Source organism: Barbus barbus (genome assembly GCF_936440315.1).
Source record: "Barbus barbus genome assembly, chromosome: 37".
Classification (NCBI taxonomy): Eukaryota; Metazoa; Chordata; class Actinopteri; order Cypriniformes; family Cyprinidae; genus Barbus; species Barbus barbus.
Window position 1 is genome coordinate 2,466,246 of NC_136715.1, and position 24,224 is coordinate 2,490,469.

Consider the following 24,224-nt stretch of genomic DNA (forward strand, 5'->3'; position numbering starts at 1 on the left):
CATTTTTTTTAAATCAAACGCTTCTCCATTAGTGCTTTTAAGAATTGTATTTTTATATAATGCACAGTTGCTTACATTAATAGAGCTGATAGCTGGTTGTTTGATTGATTGGTGCAGTGGTTGTTGACTGGCGTGTGTCTGTGTCTCAGGTACAGGGGCTGTGACTGCAGGAATAATCTGTTCTACACTCAGGCCGGAGAGGTGGTGTATCATGTGGCGGCTGTGGCGGTGGTGTATAACAGACAGCAGCACACGCAGCGCTTTTACCTCGGTCATGACGACGATATCCTGGGCCTCACTGTGCATCCGCTCAAAGATTACGTGGCCACTGGTCAGGTGAGAGGTTTACGAAACAAGACTGAAACTGTTGTCCACAAATCATATTTCAGATCAGATCAGATGTCATAGATGTCATTTTCCCCAAACAGATTTCTATCAAATATGCCTAACAGTTGGATTTGAGCTGTCAGTATGCACAGCCTTATTTCAGATCATATTGCCTTCAGTTGGTGATCATTTTATGGAGTGTGTATTAGAGCCCTGCGCGGGACTGTTTTCTTAAACCCGCACCCGCCCGCTCCCGCTGAATTTCTGACCAGGACCGCCCACTCCCGCAACCTGCGAGTTCCTCTCCCGCCCGCTCCCGCGGACTTTCTCTCAGAGCTTGTGAAAAATGTTCAGAAATACTCCAACTAAATAAGTTAACATCCAGAATAACAGGCTTTAAACATGATTGCGTTTAAATCAGATGAAGTAATGCTAAACCAAAGCACCACACGTGACAAAAAACATTGAGTATTTTTTTATTACCGTTATAAAATATTAACCGTTAAAACAAAAATATGGGCACCTCGGTTTTAAAACGTAGAGGCTACTGCATGATACACACATGCAACAAACGATTAATTAAACGATTAACAAACAATTTAACTCCTAACAGACAGTTTAGCCTATCTGTAAGTAGGCTAAATAAGCCAAATATGAAATGACTTTAACTTATTAAATAAATAAACACACACAACTTAGAAAATAGGCTAGATATAATTTAAATTAAATACAAAACTAAATAAAATAATTATTTAAAAATAATTAATATTCAAAATAGCTTGCTTAACAGGCTATTGCAAAAAGGAAATTGCCTAAATAAATAGGCCTATAAAAAAAATATTTAAAAAATAAAGTAGCCTACACAAATGTGATCACTGGGCCTTACATTGCTTAGCACTCCATATTACTGTGAAGGAAAAGTATATTGCTGACTGACTGCGGTCTCAGACTTGTGCGTCTTTCTTCCAAGATCCGCCCACAAACACTGAATGCAAGTTTAATTCTTTCCCATTTTTTTCTGTGACAATTTAGAATTGTTTCCAGATGTCTGACTTGCCTTGCTTTGCTTTTGTCATGTAAACAGCCGCTTTAATTTTCTTCTCAACTTCATGTGTTGATTCCATTTTTATTGCACGCCAAATCCCACCGATTCCCGCGGGTCTCCCGCAAAATTTTCTGACCGCCCACTCCCGCCCGCAGCAAAGGTAAAACCGCCCGCTCCCGCGAGATTTGCGTCGGGTCCCGCGGGAGCCCAAACCCAATGCAGCCCTCTAGTGTGTATTTTCCTCACAGCTGTTCTCTGTAAGGCGTGGTTACAAATGTGCAGTGCATGATGTTGAACTTGTGTGTGTGTGTGTGTGTGTCAGGTGGGTCGAGATCCAGCCATCCATGTGTGGGACATCCAGACGCTCAAGTGTTTGTCTCTGCTGAAAGGTCAACATCAGCGCGGGGTTTGTGCTCTGGAGTTCACAGGTCAGACCATGACATACAATTTACATGGAAACCTGTAATAAAATGATATTTCCATTAATGTTTTTTTTATTTAATCCTACTTTTATTTTTTTAAATGTAAGACTTTAAAATACAATACATTTTATATATATATATATATATATATATATATATAAACATATTTTATTTTTATTCTTTTTAAGGACACATTTCTCATTTTCCTTTATCTCAATGTACCAAAATAAAAAAAATTTAATAAAAAATGAATCAAAACTATATAGATATTAAAACATTTAAACAAATATTAATTAAAAAAAATGCACAACAAAATTTCTAAACTTTAACTAAAATTAAAATATAAAATATAAAAATAAACACTAATTCAAAATATTACTTTAAAATATTATACCTGGGTAAAATGTATATATAACTTTGAAATACAATGAATTATTTAAAAAATACGTATTATATTTTAATTAGTTGGCAAAGACACATTTCTTATTTTCATTTAACTCGTAATAAATAAATGAATAAATAAATAAAACTAAAATAAAAATTAATAAACTATATAGACATTTTTTTTTTAATCTAAAACTAATAAAAAAGACAAAAATGCACAACAAAAATTAAATAAAAACTAATTCAAAATATTAATATTAAAATAATAGTATCTCAATGATACTAAAATAACACTGCATTTTACATGGAAGTCAGCTGAGAAACTTGAGATTTGAGTTAAAAGTAATGTTACTTCTTTTCTTTTCCCATAAACTATATATATTTTCAGGGTTTACTCAATTTCATTAAATATTCAATTACCGGGTTTCAAGCAAAGTAAACCAATGCATCTCCATTAATGTTTCCAGAATCGTATTTTTATACAATGTACAGTTACTTAAACATGTTTTAAAACATTTCTGTGTCACATTCTGTTATTTAACTTGCACAAATCTAGCGGATGGCAAGAGTTTAGTGTCAGTGGGAATCGACGAAGATCATTCCATAGTCATCTGGGACTGGAAAAAAGGCGAAAAACTGGCCAAATCCAGGTAAAACCAAACCTTTATAACGGTAAAGAGTATGTGCAGCGATCTGAATCGCTCACGAAAGACATCTGTCTCTCTCTTTACCGTAGAGGACATAAAGATAAGATCTTTGTGGTGAAAGGAAACCCGTTCCGCATGGACAAACTGCTGACGGTGGGAATGAAACACATCAAGTTCTGGCTGCATACAGGTGAGATTCATTAGTTAATACTGTGAATACTAAGAGTCTTGCATCCTAAATCACAGCAGTAGCACTTGTTTTCAGCGCAGGATGTTTGTTATATGAGCAGACAGTGTTTTTACTGAAATATGTGAAGCATAAGCTCTTGCCCATCTCTCTCACGAGAACATGACTGTGAGGAGAATCTGTCACATCATATCGAACCATCATAAGCTGATTTGACTGTTTCGTCAACTTTACCATCAGCATGCCGTATTTTACCAATTAAATGTGTGCAAGAGCTTTAAAAAGAGCTCAGCGAGTCAAAACCAAATGCTCCAATAACCAAATTACTCTCTGTGAACTAATGCTTTGGATGCCTTTTCCTCTGGATAAATTCAAATGCATTCGTTTGATGTCTATTTCTCACTCCAGGAGGCGGTTTAACATTTAAAAGAGGCATTTTCGGGAATCTCGGTAGGCAGGAGACCATGATGTCCGCCTGCTACGGACGCTCGGAGGATCTGGTGTTTTCTGGGGCGACGACGGGTGACGTGTACATCTGGAAAGACACAACGCTCATGAAGAGCATCAAAGCTCACGACGGGCCCGTGTTTGCCATGTGCTCTCTGGATAAGGTGAGCTGATTTTGCCACAGGTGCATGGTACCCTGCTTAGACTGTGCATTAAATACAGATAAACAGTAGGTAAAATGCATTTCTTAGCTGTTAATGGTGTGTTGTGACCTGAAGGGTTTTGTGACGGGGGGTAAAGATGGAGTTGTTGAGCTGTGGGACGACATGTTTGAGAGATGTCTGAAGACGTACGCCATCAAGAGGGCGGCACTCTCGCCTTCATCTAAGGGTAATTATAAATCCTCAAAACAGAAAGTTTTTACAATGAAATAAATGTACTACATTTTGTTTCAATAATATTTATTAGTTAATGTGTTGTATTGTGAGGGAATTTCATGGTACTAGACAATATTTACCTCTAAAAATATTTATTTCTATATTAATAATATGTAAACAAATATCAGAAAAAACAATTAATATTATTTTTTAATTAGTGCAGTGTTTTTGTACTGAAATTAATGTGCTATATTTTGTCTCAATAATATTTATTAGTTCATATTTTGTATTTTGAGGGGATTTCATGGTAATACAAATTGTATTTTTCATGGTAATACCCTTGTTTCTATGGTGGTCATTTTTGTCAAAAGTCACCAAGTTTCCTACCATTATGATGTAGTAAAAATGGCAAAACTTTGAAATGACCACTGACCTACAGAAGGTTACGCTTCTATAATAAAACCTATTGTTGCTTAGGACTGCTGTTAGAGGACAACCCATCCATCAGAGCGATCACTCTGGGACACGGACACATTCTGGTCGGCACCAAAAACGGAGAGATCCTAGAGATCGACAAGAGCGGCCCCATGACTTTACTCGTACAGGTGCGTGTCACGCTCAAATATACAGCTGCTAATCCAGATGCAGAATAACAAGATCAAACCAGTAGGGATGTAACGAGTCACTCAGCTCACGATTCGATTAACGATTTTGATTTTGTTTAACAAAATGAGATCGAACACAAATTATACAGTAAATGAGAAGGTGTCCTTTTATTAGGCCACTGCTGCACGTTTCTTTGTGAAATTTAAATATAACAAAACTAAAACAAACCCCAAAACAAATAAATAAGTTACACAAATCTCTTAAAATAAACAAAGGCTTTGTCTGTGCTCTTTCCATTTAAAAGTAGAGGCAACCACTGCATTTTAATCAAGACCCAAACTAAGATGCAGCATGAGAAGTTTTTAATCTAAATTAGACTGTATAATTTCCAAATTTGAAGCAGAAACAGAATGGTCTGACTTTAGTTTTGTGAAACTATACTACATAAAACATATCTGAAGGAAACTCTGAATGAGACGCAGATTCACTCTCTGCCAGCAGGTGGCGCTTATGGACAGCAGTGATATAGGGCCCTATTTTAACGGTGCAAGTGCACTTAGGGTGTGTCCGAATCACTTTTGCTAGTTTAACAATGGGAAAAATGCGCCTGGCGCATGGTCCAAAAGGGTTGTCCCTATTCTCTTAATGAGTAATGGCTGTGTTTTGGGCATAACGTGCAATAAACCAATCAGAGTCGCATCGCCCATTCCCAGTTACGCTTGCGCTATGGCGGATTCGCTATTTACACGGTGGACTTTGCAAGTGCAAATACTGAACGCATCTCCAGATAGTAACGGATCTGCTCGTGCGCGAGCAAATAGGTAGCCTAATTCTGATACATGCAATGACTATCCATTTTGACATGTAGGTATTTTTTTATATATATAGCCTACAAATTAATAATCTTTTACACTGTAATCCTTTAATTGGTAATATTTGGCATGTTTGTGTGCTGCTGCGTGTCCCTGAGAGTGTAATAAGCAAAGTGTACATGCATTATGGACCCGCCTATAGGTGCATATTACTAACACGCTCTTTAAATAACAAAACAATACTGCGCCATTGACTTTAGACCAGGTTTTAGTTGGTCAGTGGCATGGTCTATTTCAGTTGCCTCAAAATAGCAACGATGCGCCTGAACACACCTCGTTTTTAGACCAGCACTCCCATGGGCGCACAAATGGGCACAAATGCATTTGCTACTTAAACAACGTGGCACAGGATGTAAAAATTATATGCCATTTACACTTTTCTAAAGACAGTCAGGTCCAATCAGAGATCCATTCATATAAACTCCTACCCCCATATTTGAATCGATTTTCAACCGGCTCAAGTGTGAAGTGTGTGTTGTGTTTGATGTGTTTTAGGGTCATATGGAGGGGGAAGTCTGGGGCCTCGCTGCTCATCCGCTGCTGCCCATCTGTGCCACTGTGAGTGACGACAAAACGCTGCGCATCTGGGAGCTTTCAGCCAACCATCGTATGGTGGCCGTCCGGAAACTTAAGAAAGGTTTGTGATTCGCTAACCTCCGTCCACATTTGGAAGATCTCAAATTCAGTATCACAAGCAGTTTTGGTGTATGGGTGTGTTTGTAGGTGGTCGATGCTGTGCCTTCTCGCCAGACGGAAAAGCCTTAGCGGTGGGTCTAAACGACGGCAGCTTCCTGGTGGTGAATGCAGACACGCTGGAGGACATGGTGACCTTCCACCATAGGAAGGAGATCATCTCTGACATCAGGTTCTCTCAAGGTAACCAACCGTCTGGCATATTTTAGATATTAAAATAGGCTGATAATACATATGTTATTAAAAATACAAATTCCCATTAGACATATGTGTTTAGATATAGTTCTAAACATCATGTATTACAGTAAACCTGGGACGTGTTTCATTATGCAATGCTAACAAGACCTCATGTAGTTTTGTAGCTCCAGAGCTGAATTGATCTCATAAGCTTTGACCCACAAATTTGCTCTGCTGCCAAGTTAGACATTTTTATCCAATGGCTAATAAATTAGTCCACAAAAAATGATTTTGGGTGTTAAAATCGAAGAGATCATAACCCTGGAGGGGTCAAATGTGCTGAAAACATTTATTGTTTTCAGAGATGCTTTCTAATATTATGTCAACAATATATAATACATAACCTTGATAATAATAATAATAATATGTGGAGATATATGTAAAAGATCATTTATTCATTCATTCATACACCCACACACATATAAGACCAAATGATCTTTTGTAGAGTAGTTTCATAGTCATTATTGATGTGCGATTAATTTGATGAATTAATTGGAATATCATGCAATTAGATTTTTTTTTTAAATGTTTAATTTTATTTAATATTTATAAGCCCAAATATTTATAAATACACATGTATAAATGATAATAATAAAGTATTACTTATTTTTGTAAATACATGTAATTAAAAAGATTTGTATATATATATACAGGGTGGGCCATTTATATGGATACACCGTAATAACATGGGAATGGTTGGTGATATTAAAGTCCTGTTTGTGGCACATTAGTATATGTGAGGGGGCAAACTCCTCAAGATGGGTGGTGACCATGGTGGCCATTTAGAAGTCGGTCATCTTGGATACAACTTTTGTTTTTTCAATAGGAAGAGGGCCATGTGACACGTCAAACTTATTGGTAATGTCACAAGAAAAACAATGGTGTGCTTGGTTTCAACGTAACTTTATTCGTTCATTAGTTATTTACAAGTTTCTGACCACTTATAAAATGTGTTCAATGTGCTGCCCATTGTGTTGGATTGTCAATGCAAGATGACCGACTTCTAAATGGCCACCATGGTCACCACCCATCTTGAGGAGTTTGCCCCCTCACATATACTAATGTGCCACAAACAGGACTTTAATATCACCAACCATTCCCATGTTATTACGGTGTATCCATATAAATGGCCCACCCTGTATTTTGTAAATTTATTACAATTTATATAATATATATACAAAATTATTTATATATGTGTGTGTGTGTGTGTGTGTGTGTAAAAATTTATAATAAAATAATTCATTTTATATATACATTGCATAATTTATACATACATACACACACACACATATATATATATATATATGTATATGTGTGTGGATGTGTGTAATTTGTATTTTCCTAAAATAAATAAGTTTTCTTTTTTTCTTGAAGATGCTGGAAAATACCTCGCCGTGGCCTCCCACGACTCATTTGTGGACATTTATAACGTTCTGACCAGTAAGCGGGTGGGGATCTGTAAAGGAGCGTCCAGCTGTATCACACATGTGGACTGGGACGTCCGCGGTAATCCAGACATACACAAAACACAAATATATATTCAAGCAATAATATGCACGTTAATGTCTCTCTGCATGTGATGAATTAATCCTTGAATGAAATACAGTTAAAATACAGCTGAAGGGAAATTATTTGACAATTCCATAATTATAATAATTATTTGGTCAGCTGTAGCTTGAATAATTTTTTTTAGACCTACAATTAAAGAATTTGTATATTATTTAAGTCATGTATTTTTGGCAGTATAATAAAAGGGTCATTTTGCTTTAAGAGCATTAGAACAGCACCTGCAGAAATCCATCATTAGCAAATAAAAAAAACAAATGCATAAAGACATTTAATCAGACATGTTTTGTGTATTGATGCAGGAAAACTGCTTCAAGTCAACACTGGTGCCAAAGAGCAGATATTTTTTGAAGCTCCACGTGGAAGACGACAAACTATCAGCAGTTTAGAGGTAAAAAAAACTACACACAGCCATATATATCACCAACTCTAGCATCACCACCGTGTAACTGTGTGTTTGTGTGTGCTCAGTTTGAGAAGATGGAATGGGCCACGTGGACGTCAGTGCTGGGCCCCACCTGCGAGGGCATCTGGCCGACGCTCAGCTTCGTCAACGCCTCTTCACTTACCAAAGACAAGAAGCTGCTGGCCACCGGAGACGACTTCGGCTTCGTCAAGCTCTTCAGCTTCCCCTGCAAGGTCTGACAGCAGCAAAACCACATCATATATTCACTTACACTACTGTTCAAACGTTTTTAATGCTTCAGAAAGAAGTCTCATGTTCTACAAGGCTGCATTCATACAAAATACTGTAAAAACTGTAATATTGTGAAATATCAATAAGTTGTTTTCTGTGTGAATATATTGTCAAATTAATTTATTTCTGACATAAAACTGAATTTTCAGCAGTGGCACACGATCCTTCAGAAATCATTCTAATATGCTGATTTTCTGCTTTTCGTATTATTATCAATGTTTTCATATTTTTGTAAAATCTGTTATACTTTTTTCTTGGATTTTTTGATAAATAGATACATCAAAAGAACAGCATTTCTTATTATAGTTTTATTTTATTTTATTAATCAATTATTATATTTAAATTATATATTTTTTTTCCTTTAAAAGTGACAAAACCTATCCAATTAATACCAATTAATGCATCCTTGCTGAATAAAAATATAATTTTCTTAAAAAAAAAAAAAATTTGAATGCTATTGTACTAGTCTTTTATAAAACCAGAGGTTTATGCATTAAGTAGAATGTCCTTGATGCTTTAATTTCATACAGGGTCAGTTTGCAAAGTTTAAAAAGTACGTGGCTCACAGTGGCAATGTGACGAATGTACGATGGTCCAATGACGACGCGATGTTGCTGTCAGTGGGTGGAGCTGACACCGCCCTCATGATTTGGGCGAGAGAGGGTATTGGTCCACGCGAGAGCAAAGCTGTGGACAGCGAGGAATCAGACGACGACGCTGAAGAGGATGGAGGTAAAGTTTTTGTTTGTGATTACATTTAATTTATCATTTCAATTTAGTTAAAATTTTAATGTAATTTTTTAATTTAATTATTTAATTTTACATTTTTAATTTGCAATTTTATTAAACTAATGTTTGTGGTTAAATTTTAATTTATCATTTACATTTTAAATTTAGTTTAAATTTTAATGTAAATTTAAAATTTTATTTAATTCTAAATTTTTAATTTGCAATTTTATTAAACATTTAATTTATCATTTCAATTTAGTTTAAATTTTAATGTAAATTTAAAATTTACTTAATTTTACATTTTTTATTAAAATTTTTAATTTGCAAATTTATTAAACTAACGTTTGTGTTTACATTTTAATTTATAATTTAAATTTTAAATTTAGTTTAAATTTTAATGTAAATTTAAAATTTTATTTAATTCTAAATTTTTAATTTGCAATTTTATTGAACTAACATTTGTGTGTTTACATTTTAATTTATCATTTAAATTTTAAATTTAATTTAAATTTTAATGTAAATTTTAAATTTAATTATTTAATTTTGCATTTTTTATTAACATTTTTAATTTGCAATTTAATTTAACTACCGTTTGTGTGTTTAGGGTACGACAGTGACGTTGCTCGGGAAAAGAGCATGGATTACACAACGAAGATCTACGCCGTCAGTATAAGACAAATGACAGGCGTGAAACCGCACCAACAACAGAAGGAGATCCTAGTGGATGAACGGTAATAAAAAAAGCAAACACAACACTGCAAAATATATTTTTCCTTTGTAATAATTTAAAAACATAAGATATTATTTGTTTTACTAGGTTTCTGAGAAATATATCAAAATGACGTGTTCATGCTTAAAACAAGAAAATGATCTGCCAAATGCGATCAAAATAAACATTTACAATACAAACAATAAACAATACATTTAAAAAATGTATAAATAAAAAAATAATTAAGCAATGAAAAAAAAACTTTTTTTTGTTTGAATTTTATTTAATTAATTTTTTAATTTAATTAAGATTTGCCTGACCTCACTGGCAGATATTTGTTCCTGTTTTAATCAAGAACTCACTTCGTTTTGATATATTTAGCAGGAAATGAGACATAATTTAATTTATTTTTGGCTTGTTTTCCATTACAAATATTGAAAAATGAAATCAAGATAAATTAACTTTGGATGAAAAAGACTTGTATACAAAGTCTTGTTTCTGAAAAATGTATCAAAATGAAATTAAATTTGAATTAAGTTGATTTTTCTGACCCCACTGCTAGACATTTGTTCTTGTTTTAAGCAAAAACTCACTTCATTTTGATACATTCATCAGAAAATAAGACTTGATATCGTAGATCATTTTGCATCTCAAGTAAATATATCTTGATTTGAGAATGTTTAGATATTTGTAATAGAATACAAAACAAAAAAAATTGAAAAATAAACTCATTTATTAAAAATGCCATTATTGGTTTCCTGCAGGCCTCCAGTGAGTCGAGCTGCACCGTTACCTGATAAACTGGTGAAGAACAACATCACAAAGAAGAAGAAGATCGTGGAGGTCAGTCGGTCATGAGCTCATGAAGAGTCAGTATTGTCCTCATTACTGTGTGTGTGTGTGTGTGTGTGTGTTGATGTCTGTGTGTGTCTGCAGGAGCTGTCTCTGGATCACGTGTTTGGCTACAGGGGCTTTGATTGTCGAAACAACCTTCACTACCTCAATGATGGAGCAGACATCATCTTCCACACAGCCGCCGCTGCTGTTATTCAGAACCTCTCTGCTGGTACAGTCCTGATTCAGCTTCACTGCTGACCTCTGACCTCTGGCTTAGTGTCTCAGCATGTGGCAGATGTGCAGCAAAAACACAACTAGGTGTTTTAAAGACTTTGAAATAGTACAGTTTGACTTTATGCATCAGCTGAGTTTGTGGGTGTGTCTTCTGAGACTCATCTGCTTCCAGATCAGACATGAGGTGCTGCTGACCTCTACAGGCTGCAGAGGAAAATTACTAATAGTGAAATGAACTAAACCAGCTTTAGTTACAACATAATGTGTACTTAATTATATTATGCTCAAAGGTACAGTTATATATATATACATACAGTATTATTTTATTTTCAGAGTAGTTTTTTAACAGTAATTAATTAATAAAGTATGTACTACAGTATGATTTTTGGGTTAAAGTTTGCATGTATAATTAGAATATACACTGCCATTCAAAAGGTTAAAAAGTTTAAAAAAATCAACTTTGCATTAAATGCAAAGTTGATTTTTGCATTTAATGCAAAAATGATGCATTTTTGCATTAAATGCAAAAATGCATTAAATGCATGCATTAAATTGCATTAAATTGATCAAAAGTGACAGTAAAGACATTAATAATGTTGTGAAATATTTCTATTTCAAATAAATACTGTTCTTTTGAACTTTCTATTAATTAAAGTATCTGAAAAATAAAATGTATCGCTGTTTTCACAAAAATATGAAGCAGCACAACTGATTTCAACGGTGATAATAATAATAATACATGTTTCTTGAGTAAATCAGTATATTAGAAGGATTTCTGAAGGATCATGTGACACTGAAGACTAGAGTAATGATGCTGAAAATACAGCTGCGCATCACAGAAATAAATTACATTTTACAATATATTCACATAGAAAGCAGCTATTTTAAATTGTAATAATATTTCACATTTGAACAGATTTTACTGTATTTTTGATCAAATAAATACAGCCTTTGTGAGCAGAAGAGACTTCTTTTAAGAAAATTAAAAATCTTATTTTTACTGATCCATAGCAGTATATGAGATAAGTACTAAAATAATAAAGCAGTGTGACAGTGTCTTAAAAGTACATTTTTCTATTAATGTGAGCTCATAAGAGCTGCATGCATGCTGTTTAACACGGACTGGAGAGTTAAAGCAGCTGTAGATGAAGGTGTTTGTGATTTGCAGGAACTCAGAGCTTTTATCTGGAGCACACGGATGACATCCTCTGTCTGACTGTCAATCAACATCCCAAATTTCTCAACATCATCGCCACCGGTCAGATCGGTGAGTGTGCTAATGAACAAACTGGCCTAACGCAAATCGGTGTAATTTTCACCGTCTGAGTCATTTTCATTTGCTCACGTTGAGTTTTGCGTTGCTTCTTTCAGCTGCACTGCTTGGTTTTGTGTTAATAACAAGCCTGCTTGTGATTTGTGTCGAATAAGTTGAATCTCTCGTAATTCTGCTTTGGCTTCTCTCATTTTTGTTCATCACTGTCTCATCCTCTCACCCAACACACCACCACACAGGCGACATCACCGATCTGCCAGGTAGGACAGCAGAACCTCCTGCCACCTGACTTCAGTTTGTCTCACTGACCTTTTGTGCTTGACTCCAGAAATCCAGGACAGATTTATTTGGGCTGCAAACTAGAACTAAAGCATGCATTTATTCTCCAAAGCAATAATCCAGGTTCAATACAAGTCAAACACTTGAGTTCATAGATGTGAATTTAGATTCAGGATTCAGTGTTAACATGACACATGGCGTTATTCTGTAACACATGCATGGTAAACCAGTTAATATGGTAAGCACTATATGATGTGCATGCAGATTTATCCATTTACAAGAATAAACTAAAGAGGAATAACTTGCATAATAATATATGTAAATATAGTATTAATGCAGTTACTGCAATAATGAAGTAAATAATCATCAAATAATAAATATATAAAATTAATAATAATAATAATAACAAACTAAAATAATGCAGTTTAAATAATCATCAAAGAATCTGATTTCTGAAGTACTGAAGCAGAAAATTCAGTTTTGATCACAGGAAAAAATTACATTTTATGATATATTCACATAGAAAACAGCTGTTTTATATTGTAAAAAATATTTCACAATATTACTGTTTTTGCTTTATTTTTAATCAGAAGAGACTTCTTTTATGAACATTTCAAAAATGTTTAAAATGAATGTTAAAATGTTTTTTCTAAACCTTTATGAATAACTTTTAAAAGAATAAGAGTAATAAACTAAAATATTACATCTTTGAACAGAATAATTAATATAAATACAAAAATACAGACTTCAAACTTCACATTTCTGCTTTTAAACCATTAACTGAATTTATGTATTCATTTATTTATTCATTTTGCTTGTATGAATGAAATCATGCATTTATCTGTATTTAGTGCATTTAACTTTGCATTTATTTATCTACCTATTTATGTGTTTATGCATTTATTGTTGCATTTAGTGTAAATTTCATTAAAAATCCTCATTGTTTTTGCACCAGAAAAATATAACTCTGTTTAAAAAACCTTTCAAAACTAAAGTTTAAATTAATTTATTTGGTTCTTCCAGCATGTCACAGATATGATCTCGTAATATGTATTGAATTCTGAATATTTCTTTAGTGAATCAATCTTTAATATCACGTTTGATGGAATAACATCTGTCTGTGGTTCACGAGGGTCTGGAAGGTGGATGCCACAGATTTTCGATGAAAATCATTTGCTCTAGGCCTATATAAATCAATGCTCTCGTTAATATTGACTGTAATATAAACATTCTCATGTTTTCATGAAGCATCATGCAGCAGATTGGCTTGATTTTCTGTCATGATGCCTCGTTCCCTCCCTCAGCGCTAGAATACATATCTAATATTGACATGCCCGCGGCGTGTGTTTGCTCTGAGGACTGTCATTATGAACTCATAATAGCCACCCCAAACTCATTCTGCAGCTTTATTAACAGTGTTGGGGAGTGACTAACTAAAAGAAGCGACACTAACTATATTTTTCCTACATTTACTTCATACAACTACATTGTTTTCAAATTAGAGTCGCTTCTCCAGCAACAGGTTATTTTGTTCAAGGCATACTAGTGTCGCGTGATGAACATTTCATTCAATGCTGAGTTTTCAACTCTATTTATTTATGCATTTATGCAGTTATATACATTGCATTTATGAATTTATGCATATTATTTTTGCATTTTTATATCGTTTTTTTATATGCAGTTATTTATATGCATTATTAATGCATTTATGTATTTATTTATTCATTTATTTAAGCTTGCATACATTTATCTTTGCATTTAGTGCATTTATATTGCCATTATTTATATGCATTTATTTATGCATTTTTCTACACGTTTAGTGCATTTATTTTTGCATTAATTTATAGTTATTTAAATGCAGTTTTTTGCTTTTATTTATTTTATGAATGTATTCATTTATTTATTTATGCTTGTATGCATTTATTCATGCATGTGTCTATGCATTTAGTGCATTTATTTTTACATGTATTTATGCAGTTATTTATATGCCTTTTTGTATGCATTTTTTGCTTGTATGCATTTATTTATGCATTTACAATATTTATGCATTGATATATGCATTTAGTGAATTTATTTATGCACTTTGTGTAAATTTGTCTGTTTAAAAAATTCATTAAAAACGGGAAAATATGCCAGAAAAATACAGCTCTGCTTAAGTAACAAGTTGTATAATCCCCCTTTAAACAGCATAGTTAACTGCTTCTTATTAGTAGCTTGTAGTTGTACTACTTTTTCTAAATGCATCTTTACTGCAGTGCAAATACTATAATCCAGTTTCATAGTAGCTTCCCAGCACTGTTTATTAATATAAATAACCCACAACATTTGCATAATAGATGTCTTCTAATACACCTAATGTGGATTTTATTGGTCTTGTGCTGAAAGGAGCAGGAGCTTTTGGATCTGTCCTTCAGCTGAGCATAATGTGATGTCGGTCTGTGTGTGTGTGTGTGTGTGTGTGTGTGTGTGTGTGTCTGTAGGCCTGGCGCCGTCTATTCACGTGTGGGACGCCATGAGCAAACAGACGCTGTCAGTGCTGCGCTGCTCTCATGCCAAAGGGATCGGATACGTCAACTTCAGCGCCACGGGAAAACTGCTGCTGTCTGTGGGAGTGGATCCGGAGCACACCATCACTGTGTGGAGATGGCAGGAAGGTGTGTGAAAAACCAGTGGTATTGAACTAAATATATACTTAAAGTAGCCCTGCAACTGAAAAAAAGCCTAACGTTAGCTAATTTGATGATGCTCAAAATTATCAATAAAACTTTCTATCGCGTGCAGTTTGTTCACAAAATAATGTGTATGTATTGGCTTTAATGCACTTATCAAATTAACAAAAGCAGTGAAAGTCAAAAGCTTGAGTTTTAATGACAGGATTCAAAAGTGGGTCATTTAACTTATAATTTGCAAAGTGGAAAAAAAAATGGAATATTTAATCTCAATTTTTTACATACTGTAAGTTTATAAAAGAAATGATAAAAAAAGGAAATTGCAATGGCAATTAAGATTTTGTTTAAATCTCGCAATTCTGACTTTTTTCTCTGATTTTGATTTCTGAAATTTTGAATTCTGATTTTACATTTTGGAACTTTGACTTTTTCTCAGAATTTTGAGTTTGCTGCTCACATTTCTGTTTTTTCTTTCTGCACTGGAATAAAAAAGTTCAAAGTTTAGAATTGTAAGTTATAAAACCTGCATTTTTGACTAAAACCATACTAAAAACATCTTTTTTACTAGAAATAAAGCAATGTTAACTGAAATAAAATATAGCAAAAAATAATAATAAAAAATCTAATAAATCAAATAAAGTAATAAAACAAACATTTACCAAGGCAAAATTTCTCATTTTCAGTTGCCACTAAAATACTAAAACTAAAACTAGTACTTTTTTTTTTTTAAATTACAAAATGATGAAAACATGCAACAAAATGACAAACTATAAAAGTACAGTGAAAAAGGAAAATACAAAGATACAAATTCTAAATATTATAAAAAATTATAATGGTGTCTTAATGATATTAAAATACCACTGGTAATGAAAATAATTATTTAATAAAGAAAATAATGTTAAAAATTGCAATTGTGAGTTAACATCTTGCACTTCAGTTTTTTTTCTCCCAGAAAAAGATATAAACTCAGAATTGTGAGTTTCTGACTTTTTTCTTAGAACTGAGAGAATTTTAACTGCAATTACCTTTTTTACAATTTGGTTGGATATGGTTTTTAAAAATCATTTTCTACAAAAAAAAAATAAAAATTAAATTTACCTTTTTATTTTTTTTTATTCCATGGTGGAAATAAGCTTCCATAGTCAGAAGAAAAATTTTTATGAAATGCTTATTTTCTTATTTTGTGAGAGACACTGTTTCTGGAATCAGTAAGAAACAGGGATTGGAATTTGTTCAGCATATTCAGCCGCTGTTATTAATGCTTTCATCATGTGATCTCAGGCTCTAGGGTTTGCAGTAAGGGCGGTCACATCGACCGGATCTTCGTGGTGGAGTTCAGGCCCGACTCGGACACTCAGTTTGTGTCGGTGGGAATCAAACACATCAAGTTCTGGACGCTGGTGGGAGGCTCTCTGCTCTATAAGAAAGGAGTGATCGGAGCGGTGGAGGACGGACGCATGCAGACCATGCTCTCTGTAGCGTTTGGAGCCGTGGGTCTTTCTCATCTATGATTATTTAGCTGATTTTTGTCTACAATGGATTTACTAAATTTTATTAAAAATAATCTGTATTATGTAAATCACAATATATATATATATATATATATATATATATATATATATATATATATATATATATATATATAACTCAAATAAAAAAAGACCACTGTATAATAAGTCTCATACCTATCTGTGCATATGAAATGATTTTCTCTTGTGTGTTTTGTCTGGCAGAATAACCTGACGTTCACGGGAGCCATAAACGGTGATGTGTATGTGTGGCGGGAGCATTTCCTGGTGCGTGTGGTGGCTAAAGCTCATACAGGACCAGTGTTCACCATGTACACCACGCTCAGAGACGGACTCATCGTGACCGGAGGCAAAGAGAGACCGTGAGTTCACAACATATGCTGATATATCAGTTTCATATGGTTTCTCAAAGAAGCATTTTCAGTAATATTGTTTTGACCGTAAAGACTAAAATTCTTACACCTTCAAAAGTTCAAATGTTTGGAGTCTGTAAGGTTTTTTAATGTTTTTGAAAGATATCTCTTCTGCTCACCATGGCTGCATTTAGTTGATTATAAATACAGTAAAAATTGTGAAATATTATTACTATTTATAATAGATATTTTATATATGAATATATTTTAAAGTGTAATTTATTCCTGTGATGTAAAGCTGTATTTTCAGCATCATTACTCCAGTCTTCAGTGTCACATGATCCTTCAGAAATCATTTTAATATACTGATTTGCTGCTCAAGAAACATTTATTATTGTCATCAGTGTTGAATTAATTTTATTTTATTTTTAGGAGTCATTGATGAATTGAAAGTTCAAAAGAACAACATTTATTTGAAATAGAAATATTGTTTGCTGCTCAAGAAACATTTATTTTTATCATCAGTTTAAATGTTTTGTGGGAATGATTTTTATTTTTTATTTAATTTATGTATTTTGTTTTATTTTTAATTTTTCAGGAGTCTTTGATGAATAGAAACTTCAAAAGACCAGCATTTATATGAAATAGAAATATTTTGTAATATTAAAGTATTAATTTCTTAAAAAAAAACGAAACTTTTGAACATAGTGTACAGTAAGTCTACAAAATGTAAATATTTTTAAGCTAATCTTTTTCTTAAAGTTATACTATTTGCATACAAAACATGGGCATGATGTCATTGCTTCATTAATGTGTATATTATGTATGTGCAGGACTAAAGAGGGCGGCGCTGTGAAACTGTGGGATCAGGAAATGAAGAGATGCAGAGCGTTTCAGCTGGAGACGGGACTTCCTGTCGAGACGGTCAGATCTGTGTGCCGAGGAAAGGTCAGTCAGTTCATGCTTCATAAGCACTGGTTTCAAGTGGAAGTTTAGTAGAAAGACAGTTGTAAGATGTTTGTTTATGGATGGCAGGGAAAGATCTTGGTGGGAACGAAGGATGGTGAGATCATCGAGGTTGGAGAAAAGAACGCCGCCTCCAACACCATGATAAACGGACACACACAGGGACGCATCTGGGGTCTGGCCACACACCCCTCCAAAGACGTCTTCATTTCCGCCAGCGATGATGGAACCATCCGCATCTGGGACCTGGCCGATAAGGTGAAGGATTGTGGGTAGTGGAGTGAGAAGAGGGGATTTTACTGTACCGCTCAAGACTTTAGGGTCAATAAGATGATAACATTCATATTTTTTTGCAGCTAGGAAATGTTTAAAAGTGATAGTAAAGACATTTGTAATGTTGCAAAAGATTTCTATTTCAAATAAATGCTGCTCTTTTGAAGTTTGTTCATCAAAGAATCCTAAAAATAAAATGTATCAAAGTTTACACAAAAATATGAATCTGTCCAACTGTTTTCAACATTGGTTTATAATCAGAAATGTTTCTTGAGCAGCAAATCGGCACAAACTCACGTTCAGCAGCGGCAGCTCTTAAAGTCACAGCAGCCAAATAACCTAATATCCCAGCTGCTGTGATGTCTGTTAATCATAGAACAAAAGAAAAAAAAGAAAATCAGTAACTTTTGTAGCTTCGAGGATAAGGATTCATCTATATTTAAATTAGAATTTAGTGTTTGATAACTCTGTATATTTCCTACTTGCTGAAGGGCACAGGCAAATATGACATTTATTATAATGGGTTTATGTGAAGATTGTTTTAACATAATTTAAGTTCTCTTAAATTGTTTTTTTTTTAAGTCTAATAAATGTTAAAATTGATAGTTCTCAGTTATACTGTAATGTTGAATGGCTACTCAATGGTTAAATATTAGGGAAAAAAGAACAATTTCCTAGAGACATCAGAAGTATTGGTATCAGTGATACCTTCAGACATAAAAAAAGATGCCATTAAACAACTATTAAAAATATACTTTCCCTGTCTTTGTTGATTAATTTGAAGATTGAATGTGAATTATTGCAATATAAAATTATATTTAATAATTTAGATGGGATTAATCAAGATTAATAAAAAAAGTGTGATTAGTTATTTTTTTTAATCGATTGACAGCCTTATTAAAATATTATAGTTATGAAAAATACCAATTTCAAATTGTATATGAAATATATATTTTTCTAAATATTAGGGATGCACGATATTTGATTTTTGCCGATATCTGATATGCCGATATTTTTCACCTCATTTTGGCTGATAGCTGATACCGATATATTTTCTTTTGTTTGGAAACAATACCAAGTCTCTCCTGTGTGGAAATTATAAGCAAATTATTTTAAATGATTTTAGTTTGTTTTTAACAAGAACTTATTTGTTAGAATTAAAAAATCAATAATTAAGTTATTTTAAATATAAATAAACTATATTTCAAACCCTAACATTTTATTTTAAAATTTAACATTTGTAAATGGTCTAAAGCAAAAGAGTTGTAAAAATTCTGAAAATCTTTTAGTTCATAATTTATTTAAAAAATATTACACATTAATGAATAAATCAGTATATATATAGAATTATTTAATTTACAAGTGTCATGTTTGGGATTTTTATTTTATTCATGTAAGCTATAGCTTCTGACCTTTAAATCCAAACATACTCATAATTTTATGACATCAATTACTGCTTCATTTAATCAGAAACTGTCTAAATGTTATTTGTGTTTTTTACTTTCATTTAATTAAAAGTAGGCCAACAGCGCCTCCTACAGAATTAAAACTCTTTACTGAGTGGGCATTAGGACCTGGGGGAGGCTGCCGCTGCACGTGCTATTACTGTTTACGCTATCATACACCGAAGGCATCATTCTGTACATGCATTCTCAGTTTAAATGCAGTGAATCTAATCACCATTCTGGCAAAACTTTGCTTCAAAAATGAGTCACACTGCTGACGTGCTCTAATCGCTAGCACACCCTGAACACATGTGAGTTAAGGTATTCTTCCTCTGTTTGGCAAAACATATCGGCATAATTTTTCATATCGGGCCGATGACTATAGTTACATTTAAAGCCATTATCGGCCGATTCCGATATCGGTCCGATAATATCGTGCATCCCTACAAAATATGTTTTACTCTAAAACTGAAAAGCATAAATCTAAACAAGTTGTGTTCCAAATTTGAGGTTGATATCATAAAAAAGAGCTTTCAATAAGATTTAGTTTTTTTGTTTTAAATTTCAATGAAATTTGTTTCCTATTTGTTTCCCATTCGTCATTTTTTTTTATATTTTCTTCAGGACCTTTTAACCTGTTCGAAGCATGATTGAGTGATTTTTTTTTTTTTTTTTTGTGTGTGTGTATTTTCACATAGCAAGTGTCAAAACCTTCACCCACTTTTGTAACATTCTTTAGTAAAAAATACTCAAAAACTGAAACATTAAATTTTCCGATTAATAATGACCGAAGCGCACCAGAGGGTTGATAATTTTTGGTCTTCCAGAAACTCCTGAACAAAGTCAGTCTGGGTCATCCGGCAAAGTGCACGGCGTACAGTTCGAACGGTGAGATGGTGTCCATCGGGATGGAGAACGGAGAGTTCATTGTGCTGCTGGTGAATTCACTGACCGTATGGGGCAAGAAGAGAGACCGCAGCGTGGCCATCCAGGACATACGGTCAGAAGAGACAAATACACAACAAAACACATGATCATAAAATCATACGATCTCAAGCACTGTTTCTCACGCAGGTTCAGCTCTGATAACCGGCTGCTGGCCGTCGGCTCGGTGGAGTGCGCTGTGGATTTCTACGATCTGACTCTGGGGCCGTCTCTCAACCGGATCGGCTACTGCAAAGATATTCCTGGATTTGTGATCCAGCTGGACTTCTCTGCTGACAGCAAATACATCGAGGTACAAATCTTACAGAAAACATGTTGAGGACTAAATAATTAGAAATAGATCATTTTGATAACATACACAGCTGAGATGTATTGCGACAAAATATTTCTTAATGCACACAAATTAAGTTTTTGTGCATGCACATTTTGCACAAATAAAGGGTGTTGCATGGAGTTCGAGTCAACAAAAATATTTTGTTTAAAAACAACGGCTTAATAGTTATTAGCTAAAACGCATGTGAATTTTAAACCGTTTTGTGACACTGGAGATTTTTTTAGTTTCCTGTAACGAATATATACACATTCACATGGTGCCTTAAAACATGTCAAGTCACCTTTATTTATATGGCACTTCATAAAATATAGATTTTTTTCAAATCAGATTCACAATAATAAAACCGTAAACCAACAGCATTAATGTGCCAAAAAAATAACATATTTACTACCATTTTTTTGCCACTTTTTCTGTTTATTAAAAATATTTAAAAAATATAATTTAAATACAGAATATATTTTGGCCTTCATATATTTAAACTTGAAAAAAATGTATGTCACATTTGAAGAAAACTTCATTTGTTGAACTTTGTCTCTGTCTTATTTGTAGCCAAATATTTTTGAAACATTCCCGTTTCTCTATAAACTCCTTAATTTGACAGAAAATCTCGTTTGATCTCTATTAGGCTATTCCATTTGCATTTAGCATAAATGTAAGATACTGCAAGATTGGAAAAGATTTTTTTTGCCCCTGAAATACATTTTGAAATATATTTTGGTATATGTGCAATAATATATGTATATATAAATTCTAAAACGAGTTCAATTTATCTATAAGCAGCATTACAGAAGACAATAGTGTCATTATTCAGTTCAGCTTAGTTCAGTTGATTCAGTTGAAATTGCATCTTGCAGTAATTGTGATGTAGTGTGAATGTAGTCTGTGTAAGTAACACTGATATGATTTAAACTTTGTGTGCAGGTCTCCACCGGTTCATATAAGCGTCAGGTTCATGAGGTTCCCAGCGGGAAGATGGTCACAGAACAAGCCCTGATTGACCGGATCACCTGGGCGACCTGGACCAGGTGAGGAATCAGATCTGTGCAGTAAACAGTCCTCAGAAGTGACGTCAGTGTCCTGTAGTAAAGCTCTTCCTCCTGTACAGTGTTCTGGGTGACGAGGTTCTGGGCATCTGGCCGCGTAACGCAGAGAAGGCAGACGTGAACTGTGCCTGTGTTTCTCACGCCGGGCTCAACGTGGTCACCGGAGATGATTTTGGACTTGTGAAGCTCTTCGACTTCCCCTGCTCTGAAAAATTTGTGAGTTAACCGTGACTCAAGTCAAATTTATTTCTATAGCGTTTTTCACATTACCCATTTTTTTCATATTCATGCTTTGTAGTCACTTTTAGCAAAGTCCTAAATCAAGTGGAAGTTTAGTAGAAAGACAGTTGTAAGATGTTTGTTTATATTAACTATTGTTATAATTAACTATATTAACCCTTCATTAATAAACTTTATTATAATTAACCTTATTAACCCTTTTTTGATAATCAACCATATTAAAGAACTAATATTATATAAACATATTACCCCTTAAGCCTGAAATGATTTATTTTAGAGCATTTGATATTTTTACTGATGTTTGCATTTCTTCAAAGGCCAAACACAAGCGTTACTTCGGCCACTCTGCCCACGTGACCAACATCCGTTTCTCTTATGATGACAAATATGTGATAAGTGTAGGAGGCAACGACTGTAGGTGAGCTGACATCCATTCATCTGTCTCTCAGTCTGTCAGTATGTGACTGTTATTAATGCGTCTCCTCTGTGTCTCAGTGTGTTTGTGTGGAGATGCATCTGATCCGCCTCCACACAGCTGGGAATCTCTCCTCCAAACATCAAGCCGGAGAGATTCCCGCCCGATACCTCCAGCGTCCGGATGCTGCACTTCTGTTATGCTGCGTTTTACCCTTCTAGACCAGATGGATCCTAGGTGAGCCTGAGTTGGAAGAGGGTTTTTTAACCATTCTGTGAAGTGCAATGTTTACGCTCATGTACTTTTACAAAAAAAAAAAAAAAAAGATACACTCAGAAATCATGCCAATATTTCAGAAATAAATGTATTTTTTGTTCGGATTCTGAAGTGCCTTGGAGACACAGTTTGCTGATCTTTGCCCCGAAATGTTCATATGATGCATATATGGTGCTAAATGTCCACTTAGAGCTTTTTAAAATTCTTTTCAAAATCATGCATTATGCAATTTCGTTTTTTTTCTCTTTATCTTCTTTTTACATTTTGTACATAAATGTCAAATATATCCACTCACTAAATGCTCTTCCTGTTAAAAATATCAAAATATCCAAATACATGGGACTCAGGAGAAATTAAGTACTGTAATGTGTAGATGTTATATTTGACCTGTGCTATTTTTGTTCAAATATTTATTTTTTATGTACGTATGACGTATGCAAATTAGTCGGTCGGTCTGTGGGCGTATATGAAAAATGAAAATGCAAAAAACTCGCTGTCCAAATATTAAAGTTATATGAAATGTAGGTAGTAGCGTTGTGTGTAGATTGCGATGCGCTGTTTGTAGCCAATGATGTGACAGCAGCTGTTTGTCGTGTTATATCTGTCATTGGTATGTTCGTGTTTTTGTAATTTGTCTGATCAGAGGTCAGTCTAATTGAACGCTATATAATAATGCATGAATCGAATCTGTGTGGTTGTTGCTCATGAATGAATACTGTTGTTTTATAATTAAAGAGAACTATGTGCTCACATGTCAAAGTGTGTTTTTCCACCAGATGATGGCAGTGTTTCTCAAAACACAATATTTGTAGCACTATTCAACATGCGATCAGCTGTGGAAATTGTTATTGGATACGATATTTAATAACAAGTAACAAAAGGTAGTGAATTAGTATCACTAATAAATATCACCATATTCCTCAGTTGATTAATCACAGTATTATATATATACATTTACATTATATACATTTATAAAGTAAATACCCCCGCACACATACAAAATAAATATCATAAGGGGAATAGGATACAAAGCTTCACTAATAGATATTGCTATAATGACTAATTGCAGTATATTAAGGCAATTGTTTTGTTGTCGTTTATGCAAATTATATATTTATTATAATAAATATATATTTGCATAAACAGCATTTCATAAAATGTTACATAT

General features: G+C 33.7%; 1 protein-coding gene across 1 annotated transcript in view; it reads left to right on the forward strand.

Annotated features, from left to right (window-relative positions):
* The window catches only part of LOC306856838 (echinoderm microtubule-associated protein-like 6), a 56,465-nt gene extending 32,658 nt beyond the window's left edge, over window positions 1–23,807 (forward strand). The window contains exons 14-41 of the mRNA XM_079396326.1: window positions 150–336; window positions 1,695–1,800; window positions 2,735–2,828; window positions 2,915–3,015; window positions 3,421–3,623; window positions 3,738–3,849; window positions 4,314–4,441; window positions 5,810–5,951; window positions 6,038–6,190; window positions 7,619–7,750; window positions 8,113–8,201; window positions 8,282–8,449; window positions 9,038–9,239; window positions 9,841–9,967; window positions 10,710–10,788; window positions 10,882–11,011; window positions 12,185–12,283; window positions 15,049–15,222; window positions 16,519–16,727; window positions 16,971–17,128; window positions 17,953–18,067; window positions 18,155–18,343; window positions 20,631–20,803; window positions 20,878–21,040; window positions 22,004–22,107; window positions 22,188–22,341; window positions 22,683–22,783; window positions 22,861–23,807. Coding sequence (XP_079252452.1) covers window positions 150–336; window positions 1,695–1,800; window positions 2,735–2,828; window positions 2,915–3,015; window positions 3,421–3,623; window positions 3,738–3,849; window positions 4,314–4,441; window positions 5,810–5,951; window positions 6,038–6,190; window positions 7,619–7,750; window positions 8,113–8,201; window positions 8,282–8,449; window positions 9,038–9,239; window positions 9,841–9,967; window positions 10,710–10,788; window positions 10,882–11,011; window positions 12,185–12,283; window positions 15,049–15,222; window positions 16,519–16,727; window positions 16,971–17,128; window positions 17,953–18,067; window positions 18,155–18,343; window positions 20,631–20,803; window positions 20,878–21,040; window positions 22,004–22,107; window positions 22,188–22,341; window positions 22,683–22,783; window positions 22,861–22,885 — 3,817 coding nt within the window. The 3' untranslated portion in view covers window positions 22,886–23,807. The remainder of the gene's footprint in view (window positions 1–149; window positions 337–1,694; window positions 1,801–2,734; window positions 2,829–2,914; window positions 3,016–3,420; window positions 3,624–3,737; window positions 3,850–4,313; window positions 4,442–5,809; window positions 5,952–6,037; window positions 6,191–7,618; window positions 7,751–8,112; window positions 8,202–8,281; window positions 8,450–9,037; window positions 9,240–9,840; window positions 9,968–10,709; window positions 10,789–10,881; window positions 11,012–12,184; window positions 12,284–15,048; window positions 15,223–16,518; window positions 16,728–16,970; window positions 17,129–17,952; window positions 18,068–18,154; window positions 18,344–20,630; window positions 20,804–20,877; window positions 21,041–22,003; window positions 22,108–22,187; window positions 22,342–22,682; window positions 22,784–22,860) is intronic.
* The last annotated feature ends 417 nt before the right edge of the window (window positions 23,808–24,224 follow it).